Source organism: Silene latifolia, chromosome Y (assembly GCF_048544455.1).
Source record: "Silene latifolia isolate original U9 population chromosome Y, ASM4854445v1, whole genome shotgun sequence".
Classification (NCBI taxonomy): Eukaryota; Viridiplantae; Streptophyta; class Magnoliopsida; order Caryophyllales; family Caryophyllaceae; genus Silene; species Silene latifolia.
Genome location: NC_133538.1, coordinates 7,473,702 through 7,488,446, shown reverse-complemented (window position 1 = coordinate 7,488,446; position 14,745 = coordinate 7,473,702). Strand labels below are relative to the sequence as shown.

Sequence of the window (14,745 nt, the reverse complement as noted above, 5' to 3'; positions counted from 1 at the left end):
TATCACGGACAACAAAACTAGTTGCTAATAATAAGTTTGTCTAGTGGGGTTAGTTGACTTGATTTTTAAACTAATACAATTAAAATAAATAAACAAGAATGTAAAGATATAAACAAGAATGTAAAGAAGAATGGACTAGGATTGCCGGTTCACCATAGATTACTACAGTCAAACGTAAGGTCATAGATTAGTCTCAATTACCGGTCTAAAGGGCAGCGATAAAGTCCGCTCTCGGATCGTTAATCGCCCTAAAATACTTCTAACGAGCAGTTGCTACTTATTAGGGTGCTTTAATGTTAACAACAAGTTTAATCCACCAGGCTTCAATCTTAGGTCGGGATTTACCAATTCAAATAATCAATCGTGGCCTTTAATTAATTAATCGTAAATTAAATATTGCAATTAACAATAATGACAAATAATATAAACCGATCTAATCACCTAATTAGTGACCCTTGATTAGTCCATGGATTCCTTAAATCCTAGCAAAGAAATTACCTACTCATAATTTGATTAATGACAATATATAACAATAATAACGATGTATGAACTCATGATTGAAAAGTAGTATATATAATTAAGCATGAAATCAATAATCAAGAAAGGAAGAAGGAATGAAAGCAATAGTAAAAAGATGAAGAGCAAAATTAAATAGATTAAATTCTTTTGAATTAAAGAGAATGCAAAGAGATGATTACAAACTTGAGATGAAAAAGTTTATACATAGTACTCCAATTTAGCACTGAAAATATGATAACCTAAATATTTTTCACAAAGTTGCTTAAATACCTAGCTCAAAACTATTGATAACTAAGATGAGCTTAATTGCTTAAACAAGTCCGTCTGAAAAGGCATTATGGTCGATCGACGTAGAAAACCCGTCGATCGACTAACTAATAACAAACCCAAATTTACCCATACCTCCCGTGTCGAAGTCACTGTTCGATCGACTGATTTGAATGTTCAATCGACGGAATTTTGATACTTCCAATGTCAAACCACCTATGCCGATGGCTTTGTCGATTGAATAACAAAGTGATCGATCGACTTAAATTCTTGGTCGATCGAATCAATCAATTAAGCTCCCGAGGAAACTTTCCTACTTTTGCTATAAACTCCAAATGAATAATTTTCGAGCTTCATTTGTATCGAGACTACGAACGAAAGCTTATTTCACCTCTTGATAACCAAACAGGATGAGAAAAAGGATTACGCATCTGAGGTAATACCTCACCATGTAGTTTTTGAGCATATACACATTTTTTTTGAGCATATTACCATTTATAAATATAGTTTTTGAGCAATATTATATTTTTTTAGTGTAATGTTTTAGTAAATGTGCTCAAAAACTTTATACTAAATCAGAACTCAAAAACTTTAAAATAAAACTCAGAAAATAAACAATACGAGGTACTACCTCAGATGTATGGTCTATGAATTGCCAAACAGGATAGACAAAGAATGAAAATAGAACATTTTAGTTAATTCGTCGTTTTAGAAAATGCGGAAAATAATAGATACGAGGCGTAGTACACTAGTACTAACCATTTTGCGAGAAACTAATTAACAAAACGCCCCGTTTTATCAACCATTCAACACAAAAGGGCAAGTCACCTACAACAAAATCAGTGTAACACAAACCACCACCCCCTAAAACAAAGCCGACAAGTGAACAACTCCACCGCATCAACCACCGCTGCGACACTCATTTCCGGCGATAAGATGAACACCGACATTACTGCATCGGTAAAACCAGAGTACCCAGTTGTAGATCGCAACCCTCCTTTCACTAAAGTCGTCGGTAACTTCAGTACTCTCGATTACCTCCGTTTCGCCACCATTACCGGCGTTTCCGTTACAGTCGGTTACTTATCCGGTAATTTCCCTTTTCTCTTGTAATGAGTTTTAGTAAATGCAGATTTTATTCTAGTTTTGATTTGATTTGGGGATTAGTTTTCAAACCCTAGGTCGATTGTATTAGTCTGGGATTCTAGGTTGATTTACGGTGGAACGTGAATTGATTCTGAGATGATTGGCTGGGGAAAATGGGGTTTTGAAATTCGATTGGTTATATAATTCTGAAATGGCAGTCTGATAAAACCTAGATTGACGGTAGGGAAGAGCTGTGAGTTTTCCTACGGGGCGGTTCGATGATGAGATGGGATTTACGATGAAGGTTTTGGGGATGTTTCTGAGCTTTCGGAAAAGCTTGTACGAGACTGCATCAGTTACCCATTTGGGTTAATTAGAGATACAAAATGTTAGCTCTAATGTTTGTACGGGGTTTGTCTTACAATGAGATGGTACTGTTAAGCTTTTCGATTAAAAGTGAGATGGGGAGTGGTCTAAAACACGGCCGCATAAATCATAGCTACCCATTTGTACAATGTGTGTTGATTTTTTTCATTTATTTATGATACACCAGCAGTGAAGGTTCAATCGCAGACTAATTTGGTGTTTCTTGAATCTTCTTATGGGGGTTTTGTTATGCTGTTTGTGATGATAGGAATTAAGCCAGGTATTAAGGGACCATCAATGGTTACAGGAGGATTGATTGGATTGATGGGTGGCTTCATGTATGCTTACCAGAATTCTGCCGGAAGACTTATGGGATTCTTTCCTAATGAGGATGAGGTAGCTCGTTACAAGAAGCGTCTTAATCTTTGAATGAGTGATGAACAACAAGAATGCTGGTCATCAATCAAGGAGCTTTGAGGGAGTTTTTCTGATTTCTTTTTGTTTTGCTTTGCATGGCAAGTATTCCCATGAACCATTTCGGGTTTAGGTGTATCAACCTTCAATGAAATAAGGTGTGAATGTCAAAACCCTTGTTCGCTGAATCATTTTTTCTGGTTGGATATCTCTATGAATTCCATGTGATATGGTGTTTTTATCGCAATGCGTGCTTATGATGATGAAATAAAATATTTGTCGTTTCTTAGTGTGTGGCATATCTGGGTGACAAATCGGCACTTTTCTTTTCAGCACTCATTTTTTTTTGACAGATGTATGTAACGAAATAAGACTTTATCTGCATGCTTTGAGAGCACATGTTTGCTTTTGTTTATGTTCACTGTGAAAATGTGGTCTACACTTGGTATGTGCTACTCTTATTTCTTAAACTATTTGATTCTTGGTGCTCTCTGGGTCTCAACGTATAATCCTTTATGTACCAAGAGAATAAGGATTCTCAATTATTTTCTCTCCAAAATGCATCGACCTAAATAAGGAGACAAGTGAAGCTTTCTTTCATTAAACAACAATCCTTTCACTAAAATATAATTTTATAATTACTCGTAATTTTTTTCTTTAAACTCAAAATTATGATCTTTAGTTAAAATAATATAAAATTGGTATACCGAAGTGGCTTGGGTGTAGTGGTGCGCGGGAGTGCCTCAAAGCGTTGAAATTTTGAGCGAACGGAAAGCCATTTCCCCGTTTCAAAATATATATATATATATATATATATATATATATAGAGATGAGTTCTTATAAGTCCACAAATTTGGTTGAGTCCTTGAGTCCTCATCTTAGCCACTCATTTTTTAGATGTAACTTCAGTACTTTATGAGTGTAACTTTAGTCTAATAATGTAACTTTAATGATTTACGAGTGTAACTTTAATCATTTAAAGCTATTTTTTATATAAAAAAATGAATTTAACTATTTTTTATATAAAAATTTGAATTTATGTTATACGATATTATTTTTATGAAATTTTAACGATTTATTTAATTTCAGCACTTTACGAGTGTAACTCTACTGCCTTACAAGTGTAACTCTACTGCCTTACAAGTGTAACTTTAGTATTTTAAGAGTGTAATTAAGTCTTTTAAGAGTCATTTTTTATGTAAAAATTTAGATTTATGTAATTTTTTTATAGGTTGAATTTATATCATGCAAATTTTTTTATAGGTTGAATTAAGATAATTTTAACACTAGTTTATGTAACTGTAGTCATTTACGAGTGTAACTTTAGTCTGATACGGTTGTAACTTTAGTCCAGCGATAGTGTAACTTTAGTCTGACGATAGTGTAACTTTAGTCTGACGATAGTGTAACTTTAGTCCGTCCGATGAGAGTGTAACTTTAGCCGACGAGAGCGTAACTTCAGTTCGATAAGGGTGTAACTTCAGTTCTTACGAACCATCAACACCACCACAACACGCACCTCACCACCTTTTTATTATAGATTGAAAAAAACAACCGTCACCACCAGTCCACCACCCTCGCCGCCGCCAAAAAAAATAAAAAACGACACGAAAAAAAAAAAAAAAAAAAAACCATGACCACCACCATTAGACAACCAAAAAAAAAAATGAGAATTGAAAAAAAAAAAAACGATTGGAGGGAGTAGATCTAGCGGCATCACCACAAGAACACCAACAACAACCGCCAAAAAAGAAAAAAAAATAGATGTGCAAAAGAGGATGAGAGGAGAAAGAAAGAAGGGGAAGAAACCACCATAAACCAACAACAACCGTATAAAGAGAAAAAAAAAAAAAAAAAAACGCAGACCATAAACCAACAACAACCGTATAAAGAAAAAAAAAAAAAAAAACGCAGATTTGGGCGTGTGGCGCAAGGGCGGCGAGTGGGCAGCAATGGAGGGGACGGTGGCGAGCGGGCAGCAGTGGAGGGGACGTCGGGTGTGGCGGCGGCGAGGTGAGAGGGAGGTGTTGTGTGGTGGGTGTTGGAGTTGTAGAGAGATGAGATGAAGTGTGAATATGAGAGGAAGAGAGAGAAGTGAGAAGTGAGAAATGAGGCAGTGGAATGAATGTGAGATTAGGGTTTTGTATTTATATCTCAGATCTTTTTTTTTGCTCTAATCTCAGCCATTCATTATTTAGATCCAAAGGTTAAGATGAGGACTCAAGGACTCACCTAAATAAGGTGGACTTATAGGATCCCATTTCTATATATATATATATATATATATATATATATAGAATTAGGTTCAAATGAGTCCACCTTCCTTAGGTGAGTCCATGAGTCCTAATCTTAGCCTTTAGATTATAACCAAATCAATGGCTAAGATTAATTCTGAAAATAAAAGTCCATATAAAACCCCAACAAACCTTAATTTCATTCATTCCCTCACTTCTCCTTCACTCACACTTCTCTCTCTAAACCTCTAAATCTCTCATCTTCTTCCTCCACCTCCCATCCCGCCGCCACCTCCAACCCTCTTCCCAACGCCGCCACCGCCACCGCCCCTCTTCTCCCGCGTGTGTTCTGCCTCCCTCGTCCACAACCCGAGGTCGCCTTCCACCTCCCATCTTCTGCCTCCCTCGGCACTGGCCGCCGCTGCCACGCGCCTCTGTGTTTTTTTTTTTTTTTTTTTTTTTGGGTTTTCAGATCTGAAAACATTGTTGTTGGTGGTTGGAGATGGATGGTTAATGGTGTTCTCTGCCACGCCGCCTCTCTCCCTTCCCTTTTTTTTTTCAGATTTGATTGGTGGTTAGATTGTAGGTCATGTGGTGGTGTTGGTGGCGGTTGTGGCTGCCGCCACTCTTCTTTCTCCTTTTTTTTTTTTTTTTTTTTTTTTTTTTTTTTTTTCAGATTTACGGTTGGTGTATGTGTTGGTTGCGTTTTTGGCTAACGCCTCTCTACCTTCCCTGTCCGTTTTTTTTTTTTTTTTTTTTTTTTTTTTTTCAAATCTATGATGGTTATAGTTGTTGGTTGTGGGTCTTTTGTGGGATGGTGATGATGTCGTGTTTTTTTCAGATTGTTTTTTTTTTTTTTCAAATAGGTGGTGCGTGGTGGCGGCGGCGGTTGTATGGGGACGTCATGGTGGTTGGTGAAGGTAGTGGTGGTTGTGGGTGGTTATTAATATAAAATTTCAGTGGCATGAGTTAAAGTTACAATGCATATGGACTAAAGTTACAGCTATGTGGACTAAAGTTACGCCCTAATATGGACTAATTATACAAAAAAATAAAGTTTCAGAAATAATGACTAAAGTTATCATCGTAAAACATTAAAGTTACATTTATAAAATTACAATAAATCAGTAAAAATAAATAAATTCAAAGTTTAATATTAAAAATTAGCTAAAAAAAATAATGTTTCAATTTTTGGCATTAAAGTTTTATTCGTAAAATATTAAAGTTATATTTAAAAATCTGTAAAAATAAATAAATTCAAAGTTGAATATTAAAAATTAGCTAAAAAAATTAAAGTTTCAATTTTTGGCATTAAAGTTTCATTCGTAAAATATTAAAGTTATATTTAAAAATCTGTAAAAATAAATAAATTCAAAGTTGAATATTAAAAATTAGCTAAAAAAATTAAAGTTTCAATTTTTGGCATTAAAGTTTCATTCGTAAAATATTAAAGTTATATTTAAAAATCTGTAAAAATAAATAAATTCAAAGTTGAATATTAAAAATTAGCTAAAAAAATTAAAGTTTCAATTTTTAGTATTAAAGTTTCATTCGTAAAACATTAAAGTTATATTTATAAATCTGTAAAAATAAATAAATTCAAAGTTTAATAAAAATTAGCTAAAAAAATTAAAGTTTCAATTTTTAGTATTAAAGTTTCATTCGTAAAACATTAAAGTTTTATTTATAAATCTGTAAAATTAAATAAATTCAAATTTTAATATTAGAAATTGGCAAAAAAATTAAAGTTTTAATTTTTAGCATTAAAATTTCATTCATAAAAGTTAAACTTATAATTGTAAAGAATTAAAGTTAAACTAATAAATTAAAGTTTCAGTTATAAAACATTAAAGTTTTCATCTTAAAATTATAAAATCTCAACCATCAATTTTAGAGATCAATGGCTAGGATTAGGACTTAGTGGACTCACCATTTTAGATGGACTCATTAGAACTTGCCTCTATATATATATATATATATATATATATATATATATATATATATATATATAAAATTGGTATAAAATTATAAACTATAAATTGCTAAATTTTATAGTAACGAGAATGATTTGGAATACTAGTAGGTTCGTGACAAAAAAAGTTCATTAAAATAATTGGAGAAGCTGAAATCCTTAGTTTTATAGTGAAAAAAAAAAATATTTTCATTAAAATACACAATTAGTAACTTTACTCAATTCTCTTGAATCCATTTTTGAAATAATGGTCAAAAATAAAATATTTGTCGTTTTGGGTCGGTTTTGAAAATATTTGTCAAAATGGTGTCCACGTAGGCTCGGGATTTCTAGACCTAAAACACGCCACTACCAATGGCGTGTTTATAATGAGTGCGGAAAGAAACTTCATTAAAAAATGAACTAAAACAAACACGCCATTGGAAATGGCGGGTTTCGGAGGGGAAACACGCCACCCCTAATGGCGTGTCTTCTTTAAATTTTTTTTTTTTTTTTTTTTTTTTTTTTTTTTTTTGAAGTTCAGTCAGTTGAGGAAAAAAATTATTGTAAAGACACGCCACTACTAATGGCGTGTTTCCTTCACAAAACACGCCATTAGTAGTGGCGTGTTTCAGGTCTAGAAATCCCGAGCCTACGTGGACACCATTTTGATAAATATTTTCAAAACCGACCCAAAACGACAAATATTTTATTTTTGACCATTATTTCAAAAATGGACTCAATTCTCTTTGATTAGTTTTTCATTTCAATTATTTTGTTTCATATCAAAATATAATGGAAGTAAAATATTAAGAATTAATGAGGTGTCAATTTAAAATCTATGAGCAATACCCTAAAAATAAAAACTCTTATGTATACCGCGCATGCATTGCGCGGGATCCATACTGGTTCTACACTAAGTCTCTTATGAGTTTAAGAGATAGTGTGGGATGGCAAGGTGATCAAACTCAAAACTAGGGAAAACAACAGGATATTGGTGATAAGGTGGAGTAACTAAATTATACAACCAATGGTTGTATTACAACTGTTGTATAGTTTTTGAGCTTTATAATACATTATTTGAGCTTATATGTATATTTTACGAGCTTTATTGAAAAGAATTTGAGCGCCTTTATATAAATGTTAAACTCAAATATATTAATGAAGCTAAAAAAAAATACATATAAACTCAATCAGATTTTAATTTTGACACCTAAAAAAATTAAAATATAACTCAAATTTTAAAAGATCGAAAAGAATGCACATAAGCTCAGTTAGTTATACGATGCTCTGGTACAACTGGTTGTATAATCTTATTTACCGATAAGGTGGCAATAGAAAATGAATCGAAGGGTGATGGGGAACAATTACTCGTACATGAGGGCAATGCAAACTCTAGACTATAGAGGTTGTATATGTAGTTGATTGTTTACCATTCCTCCAAAATTTCTTCGTTTCATTTTCACTAGTAATTACTCCCTCCGTTCATTTCATTTCCATACGTTTAGCTAAAATACTCCTCACATATATTGACTAAACGCATGGAAATGAAATGAACGGATGGAATACTAGTTTTTGTCTCTTTTCTCTTATTTTGTGTGTATTATGTTTGAAAGCCTACAGTCTAGATGAATATTTTCGTAGTTTGAAAGATTTCATCCTTTACGATAAGGGTGCTTAGCTTCAAACCATGTTCTTTTGGATGATACGGACATAATGGCGTATTTCACCATCAAGATGATTCCAGTTCAGCCTTTTAGTGTTTGCTATTAAGTATACAACATACTCCTATTTCCTGGTTTATTTGATTTGTATGCCTCATAGTGGTAGTGGTACTTTCTGAGGTGACAATTGTGATCTTGTTTACCACATTTGACACTTGTTGGGTAGTGAAGAACGAAGATGGGAACGACTCTCGATGCTTGTGAATACATGTACACTTTCATTTGAGTTTGTGGAACAACTCTCTAGTTTCGAGGTCGTACTTCAGCATCTAACTTTCTACCCTGAAGACGCCTTAGCTGTGAATTTTCCCTACATTTTACACTCACAAGAGCGTGATGCCCGAGAGTTCCCGAAACAGCTTGTTAAGGCCTGTGAAGAGTTGGTCTCCGGGGTAGTCACCCTTGTTGAGCAAGAGTTGAACAGAAACACAGCGCCTTTTCCCTACATTATGTCGGCCTTATTTGAGTTGATAAACATTGACATGCTCAGAGATAACAAGGATTGGACCAATGTTGAGCAGCATTGTCTAGGTAGGGATGTTGTGAACATTATAGCGTGTGAGGGTGTGGGAATGGAGGTTGCGGTTCTTAATGGCAGGGTGTAGGTCATCCCCATTACCGATTATCAAGACTATCTGAATGAAGTATAAATAAGGGTATAAACTTGAGAAATGCACTTTAACTTGTTTGGATGAACCGTGCCCTTGTTTCATCTTATTCTGCTGTTAAAGTGCATAAACTTGAGAAATTGCATATACTCAGTTGAGTTGGTACAGTTGTGTTGGCAATAAGAACCAACTCAACTGTTTTAGTTCTACAATGTCTCCTGCAGTGAATATATTGATCAGCTGATAGTATTTTAGACTAATCTTATTCTGCTGTTTAGTAAGTTGAGCTTGTGAAGAAGTCATGCTTTTGAGGACCAGCAATGCTAATTTTGCTGTCTTGCTCGGATTTACATGTATCCGGCACATAACAGCTTTTGAAGGAATCCCAGGGCATACTATTTCATCCAACTGACCTTGTTTAGTCTATAAGAAAAACTGAATTTAGAACACAAATAAACTTTTCCATTGAGCTGTCATGAAAATGCATTGAACTACAACTGCTTCACAATATAATCAGTAAAGTTTGTTTAGTGACAGCTTTAGTGCATCATGAATCATTGGAAAATTAAAAAAAATATATAAATCCTGTCCCGATTAATAGTTATCTATTCCGTTTTTATGTGATGGATTTCAAACAAAGATAACTATTGATTGGGACAGAGGGAGTACAGATACAATATAGATACAATATATGTACTGAGAAACAATGTTCCTACTTTAGTTCAATATCATTACAAAGCAAGGAAGTATGGCATTAGGATTGCTGCCGGTAAGACGCTGAGAATTGAGATAACACCCTTTTTTCACGATTGAATCATATTCATCATCACTTCTCCTGTCATTAAAATTTCTAATCCTTCCTGCAATAATCCCGCAGATAATCACTGCCCTTTTCGACTTCTTTGGCTTAGACTCTCCCTTAATGCTCTCTCGTAATGCCTCGCTGTTTATACTTAGTTGCATTCCTGGCTTTTCTGTATTCTTTCTGTCAAAACTAAACCCAATTATTCGGCACAAGTTGCAGTCAGAGTATTCACAAGGTGCTGAGATAGGTTTTAATTCTCTCCTAAAACAAGTGATGGTAGTCACATAGAAACTGAGGAGTTCATTCCCATATACTAGGCTTCTGGTGTGTTTATGCTCTCTTGCCTTGGCTTTCATCTTTACTTTCTTTCTATACGCCTTGAATGTGTCCACTACTTCAGGTGAGTTTTTCACTCTGAAGACGTTTCTGATTGTTGCAATTTTTCTTGTCGGACTGGTTAGAGCATCTCTTAAGATCTTTTCAATAACCTTCCTTGATAAATCGCCTTCTCCCACTTCTACATATGCAATTTTGCCAACAATTATTCAAATGTTTGTTCTTATGGCAAAAAATGACAGCAGCGAGGCTTGTTTAAAATGGTTTCAAATGTGGAATCACTCGAAAACTTGTGTATTCGAAGAAGAGAACAAAGCATTTCTCAATGCACTCAAAAGTGTGCACGGAACCGAACGGTTCCTTTTACAACTACGCAAAATTTTAACATGTCCTCAATTCTTTTAGCACAACTATAGCCTTTACAGGGACCCAATACTTGTAGCAACGCCGACAGTACTCTAGTGCTCCAAAGAATCTCGCAAATTGTAGGGTATGCGGAGTTGGATGTACGTAGGCATACCCCTGTGTTAGTAACACAGAGACTGCCATCCGACAACTTACAATAAAAAAGTCTGTTAAACAATATATAAGGAAGTACTATAAGCAGGCACCTGTAAAGATGCTTGGTGGTGCAAGGGGACTCTTACTGCTTGTTATACTTCCCGTGGAAACTTGACTCATAATGTTGAGTTGCTTCGGGTGGCAGACGATGCCGTTGACACTGTTCCTGCAGTCCATGTTCTCCTTCATTGACACCCAAATTCCCTGCTTTTTTCTCTGTTGCCTCACTTGTTATCTGAAAAGGGGAAATGTTTTAAATAAGGGGTTTTAGTGAGAAACTTGTCTCCTCATAGGTTCATGTAAATGAAGAAACTAGAAGCAAAAAGAATCTGAGGGAGTTTTTCCGATTTGTTTTGTTTTGTTTTGCTTTGCAAGGCAAGTAGTCTTATGAACCATTTCGGATTTACCTGTATCAACCTTTGATGAAATAATGTGTGAATGTCAAAAGTCAAAACCCTTGTTCACTAAATCATTTTTCAGGTTGGATATCTACATGGATTCCTGGTGGCATCGTATAAATTATGGTTTCTAGCTTTAATATATGCTGTTTCTTACTCTGGCAAATCGGCAGTTTTCTTTTCACCACATTTTTTTTTTCAGTTAGGCGTGCTCTGAAATTCTGAATTGAGACTTTGTCTGCATGCTTTGATATTACATGCTTGCTTTTGTTTACGTTCTTTGTCAAAATGTTGTTTGCACTTGGAATTTCTATATTTAGCGGAGTTGATTGTTGGTGTTCTCAAGGTCTGTAATTCTACACAAAATCTGCTATCAGTTTAAGAGAAAACTTGGCATAGCGGTAGTCTGTAGTTGCTAACAAGGTGATCGAGCTCAAAATAAGGGAAAACAAGAGGAATGTAAGATATCTAAATAAGGAAAATGGTGAGAAGGGATGGTAATAAACAATGAATAGACTTGAGGACGCCTACCACCGAATGATCTTCAACCCACCAACACCAACACCGCGTCCGAGGGTGGGTCCTCCAAACACCCAAAACTACCCTCACCAGGAAGGATTGCTCCCGCGACCATTCTGGCACGCACCCCACCATAATCAACTCCACAATAATCAACCCCACAATAGTCAACCTCACAAAAACTTCCCTAAAAAAAATTACCCTCACAAAAACTATCAACCAAGGAATACTCCTCCAAGGTACCCTCGAGATCCCGAAATCAATGGTATCCGGAGAGACGACGTGGAAGATGTCTATATAATTCCGGGAAAGGGCAAACAAGCAAAAGAGATCGGTCTTCTTACCCGGTCCGGACGCCCCTATCAAAACACGAACAATTCAACAGTCGTTCCAAACAACTGCAAAAAGCGAAGGCAGAGATTTCAATTTGGCAACTGATTGCTACATCCTTCGAACATCGGCAAGCTTTACTACAAGCCTTGGAAAAATTGACAGTTCCCTCCACCTCTCCTGAAGAGTGGTCCCAGTCATCTTCTCCGACGAAGATATCCCTCCATTCGGAGCCAACCATAACTTGGCCCAGTACATCACTGTACAATGCCTCAAAAAGAATGTGCCTATGGTTCTAGTGGATGACGGATCAGTTAATGTCATTCCCCTCAAAACGGCTCATAAACTAAGTATCAAAGAAACTGATTTGGTCCCAACCAGTCAAGGAGTACGCGCCTATGACGACACTCGTCGTCAGGTTGCGGGGCTTATCACCCTAACCATTGCAACTGGGCCCTTGGAAAGACAAGCCAGCTTTCAAGTGGTCGACATTGCCGCCTCTTTCAACCCTTCATCAGAAAATCAGGGCCCCTTTCAACGGGAAGACGATCACAATTCCCGCCTCCCCGATCAAGGCTATCTTGAAGAAGGGAATAGCTTCCTAGGTCATCGAGGAGGACGACAACGAAATGTGGGGATTCCAAGCTGTGAATGCCCTAACCGATGAGTCAGCACCTCTTGATTGTGACCCGTTCTCCAACCTCACAGTCAACCGTATTCTGATGCGTCAGGGTTATTTCCCGGGTCTACCCCCAATCCGCTGAAGAGCACCTTGCCTCCCTTGAAACAGGCTAAGGTCTCCAACATCCCCTTCGGGCTAGGCTATGATCCTACCGATGAGGACATTCAGGAGATGAACCTCCTAATACGAAAGCGCAAAAAGCACAAAGTCATCCTCCGTCCCTATCATTTAACTCTCAACGGATACTTCGTCCTAGTTATTATCATTTTCTCGCCTCTTTTCTCTTATTTTATGTGTATTACATTCAAAAGATGAGTGTGGCGGAGTGTTGGGCCGTGAAACATTGTCACATTCAAAAGATGAGTGTTGGGCCGTGAAACATTGTCACATTCAAAAGATGAGTGCGGCGGAGATGCGTATATTGAGGTGGATGTGCGGACATACAAGGAAAGATCGATCAAGGAATGAGGTGATTAGGGAAAAGGTAAAAGTGGCGCCAATAGAGGACAAGATGATGGAAAATCGACTAAGATGGTTTGGCCATGTGAGAAGGAGACCTATGGACGCACCAGTTAGGAGGCTGGAGATTTGGAGAACAAAAAAGATCCCTAGAGGTAGAGGGAGACCGAGACAGACATGGTTGAGAGTGATAGAGCACGATATGAGATTTTTGGGGCTTGAGGAGAGTATGGTGACGGTACATGTGGATTTTTAGTATTTGATGTTTTTTGACGTATTTAGTGTTTTTATTTAATTTTTTTTAAAAAACTTATTTGTTCTTCTCTCCTTTATTACACTTTTTTTACCAACCACTTTCTTATAATATTTTACTTGGTTTACTTTTAAGGCATTCTGGATCCTTAATTCTATTTCGGTTTTCAAAATCGTTTTAATCTTTTCTCTCGATTTAAATTTCAAGTTTTTATAAAAGAAATCCGGAATTCGATTTTAAAACCTCTAAGTTTACCTTTACTTTGTATTACATTTTCGCTCTCCCTTTTGTTTTTCATTTTTCCCTTTTCTATTCACATTTTGAGGTGTGCGTTCACCCAAGGACGGTCTAAAGGATGATTCATGTCAGCCGTCTCCAAATCATTTTGGGATTAAGGCTCTGATGTTGATGTTGATGTTGATGTTGATGTTGATGTTGATGTTGATGTTGATGTTGATGTTGATGTTGATGTTGTTGTTGTTGTTGTTGTTGTTGTTGTTGTATGTGTATTACGTTTGAAAGAACCTTTAGTCTAGATGAAACTAGTTTGTTTTGGATAATATGGTGTATTTCACCATTAGCATGATTCCAGTTCAGCCTTTTAATGTTGCTATATGCTTTGGTAGTGGTAGTGGTACTTTCTTAGGTGAAGTGTGAAGAATGTAAATGGGAATGCTTGTGAAAACATGTACACTTTCATTTGATCTTTGTGGAGCAACTCGCTGTAGTTTCTAGGTCATGCTTCAACAATGTCTTTCTACCCTGAATAAGTAGCTGTGAATTTTCCCTGCATTATCTCGGCTTATTTGAGTTGATAAACATGGGCATGGTGAGATATAACAAGGATTGTACCAATGTTGGGCAGCATTGTCTAGGTCGGATATTGTGAATATTAGCGTGTGAGGGTGTGGTAATGAAGGTTACGGTTCTTAATGGCAGGGGGTAGGTCATTACCGATTATAAAGACTTTGTCAACATTGGCAGGATTGGACCAATGTTGAGAAGAAGTCATGCTTAGATGCTCCTGAGGACCAGCAATGCTAATTTTACTGTCCTGCTCGGATTTACATTTATCCGGCACACAACAGCTTTTGAAGGAATCCCAGAGCATACTATTCCATTGATCCTGTTATGAAAATGCATTGACTACAACTGCTTCACAATATAATCAGTAAAGATTGTATAGTGACAGCTTTATTGCATCATGAATCATTGGAAAATGTAAATATAAAT

The 14,745-nt window shown here is 36.1% G+C and overlaps 2 protein-coding genes across 2 annotated transcripts; both read left to right on the top strand.

The window, feature by feature from the left end:
• The first annotated feature begins 1,579 nt into the window (after positions 1 to 1,579).
• On the top strand, positions 1,580 to 2,950 carry LOC141634205 (NADH-ubiquinone oxidoreductase 20.9 kDa subunit-like). Its single transcript, XM_074446457.1, has 2 exons — positions 1,580 to 1,876; positions 2,507 to 2,950. Exons 1-2 carry the CDS (start codon positions 1,723 to 1,725, stop codon positions 2,665 to 2,667), a joined length of 315 nt encoding a protein of 104 aa, XP_074302558.1. The 5' UTR covers positions 1,580 to 1,722; the 3' UTR covers positions 2,668 to 2,950.
• Positions 2,951 to 8,755: 5,805 nt separating this feature from the next.
• Positions 8,756 to 9,166, top strand: LOC141627539 (scarecrow-like protein 5). Its single transcript, XM_074440781.1, has one exon. The coding sequence runs from the start codon at positions 8,756 to 8,758 to the stop codon at positions 9,164 to 9,166; it is 411 nt and encodes a 136-aa protein (XP_074296882.1).
• The last annotated feature ends 5,579 nt before the right edge of the window (positions 9,167 to 14,745 follow it).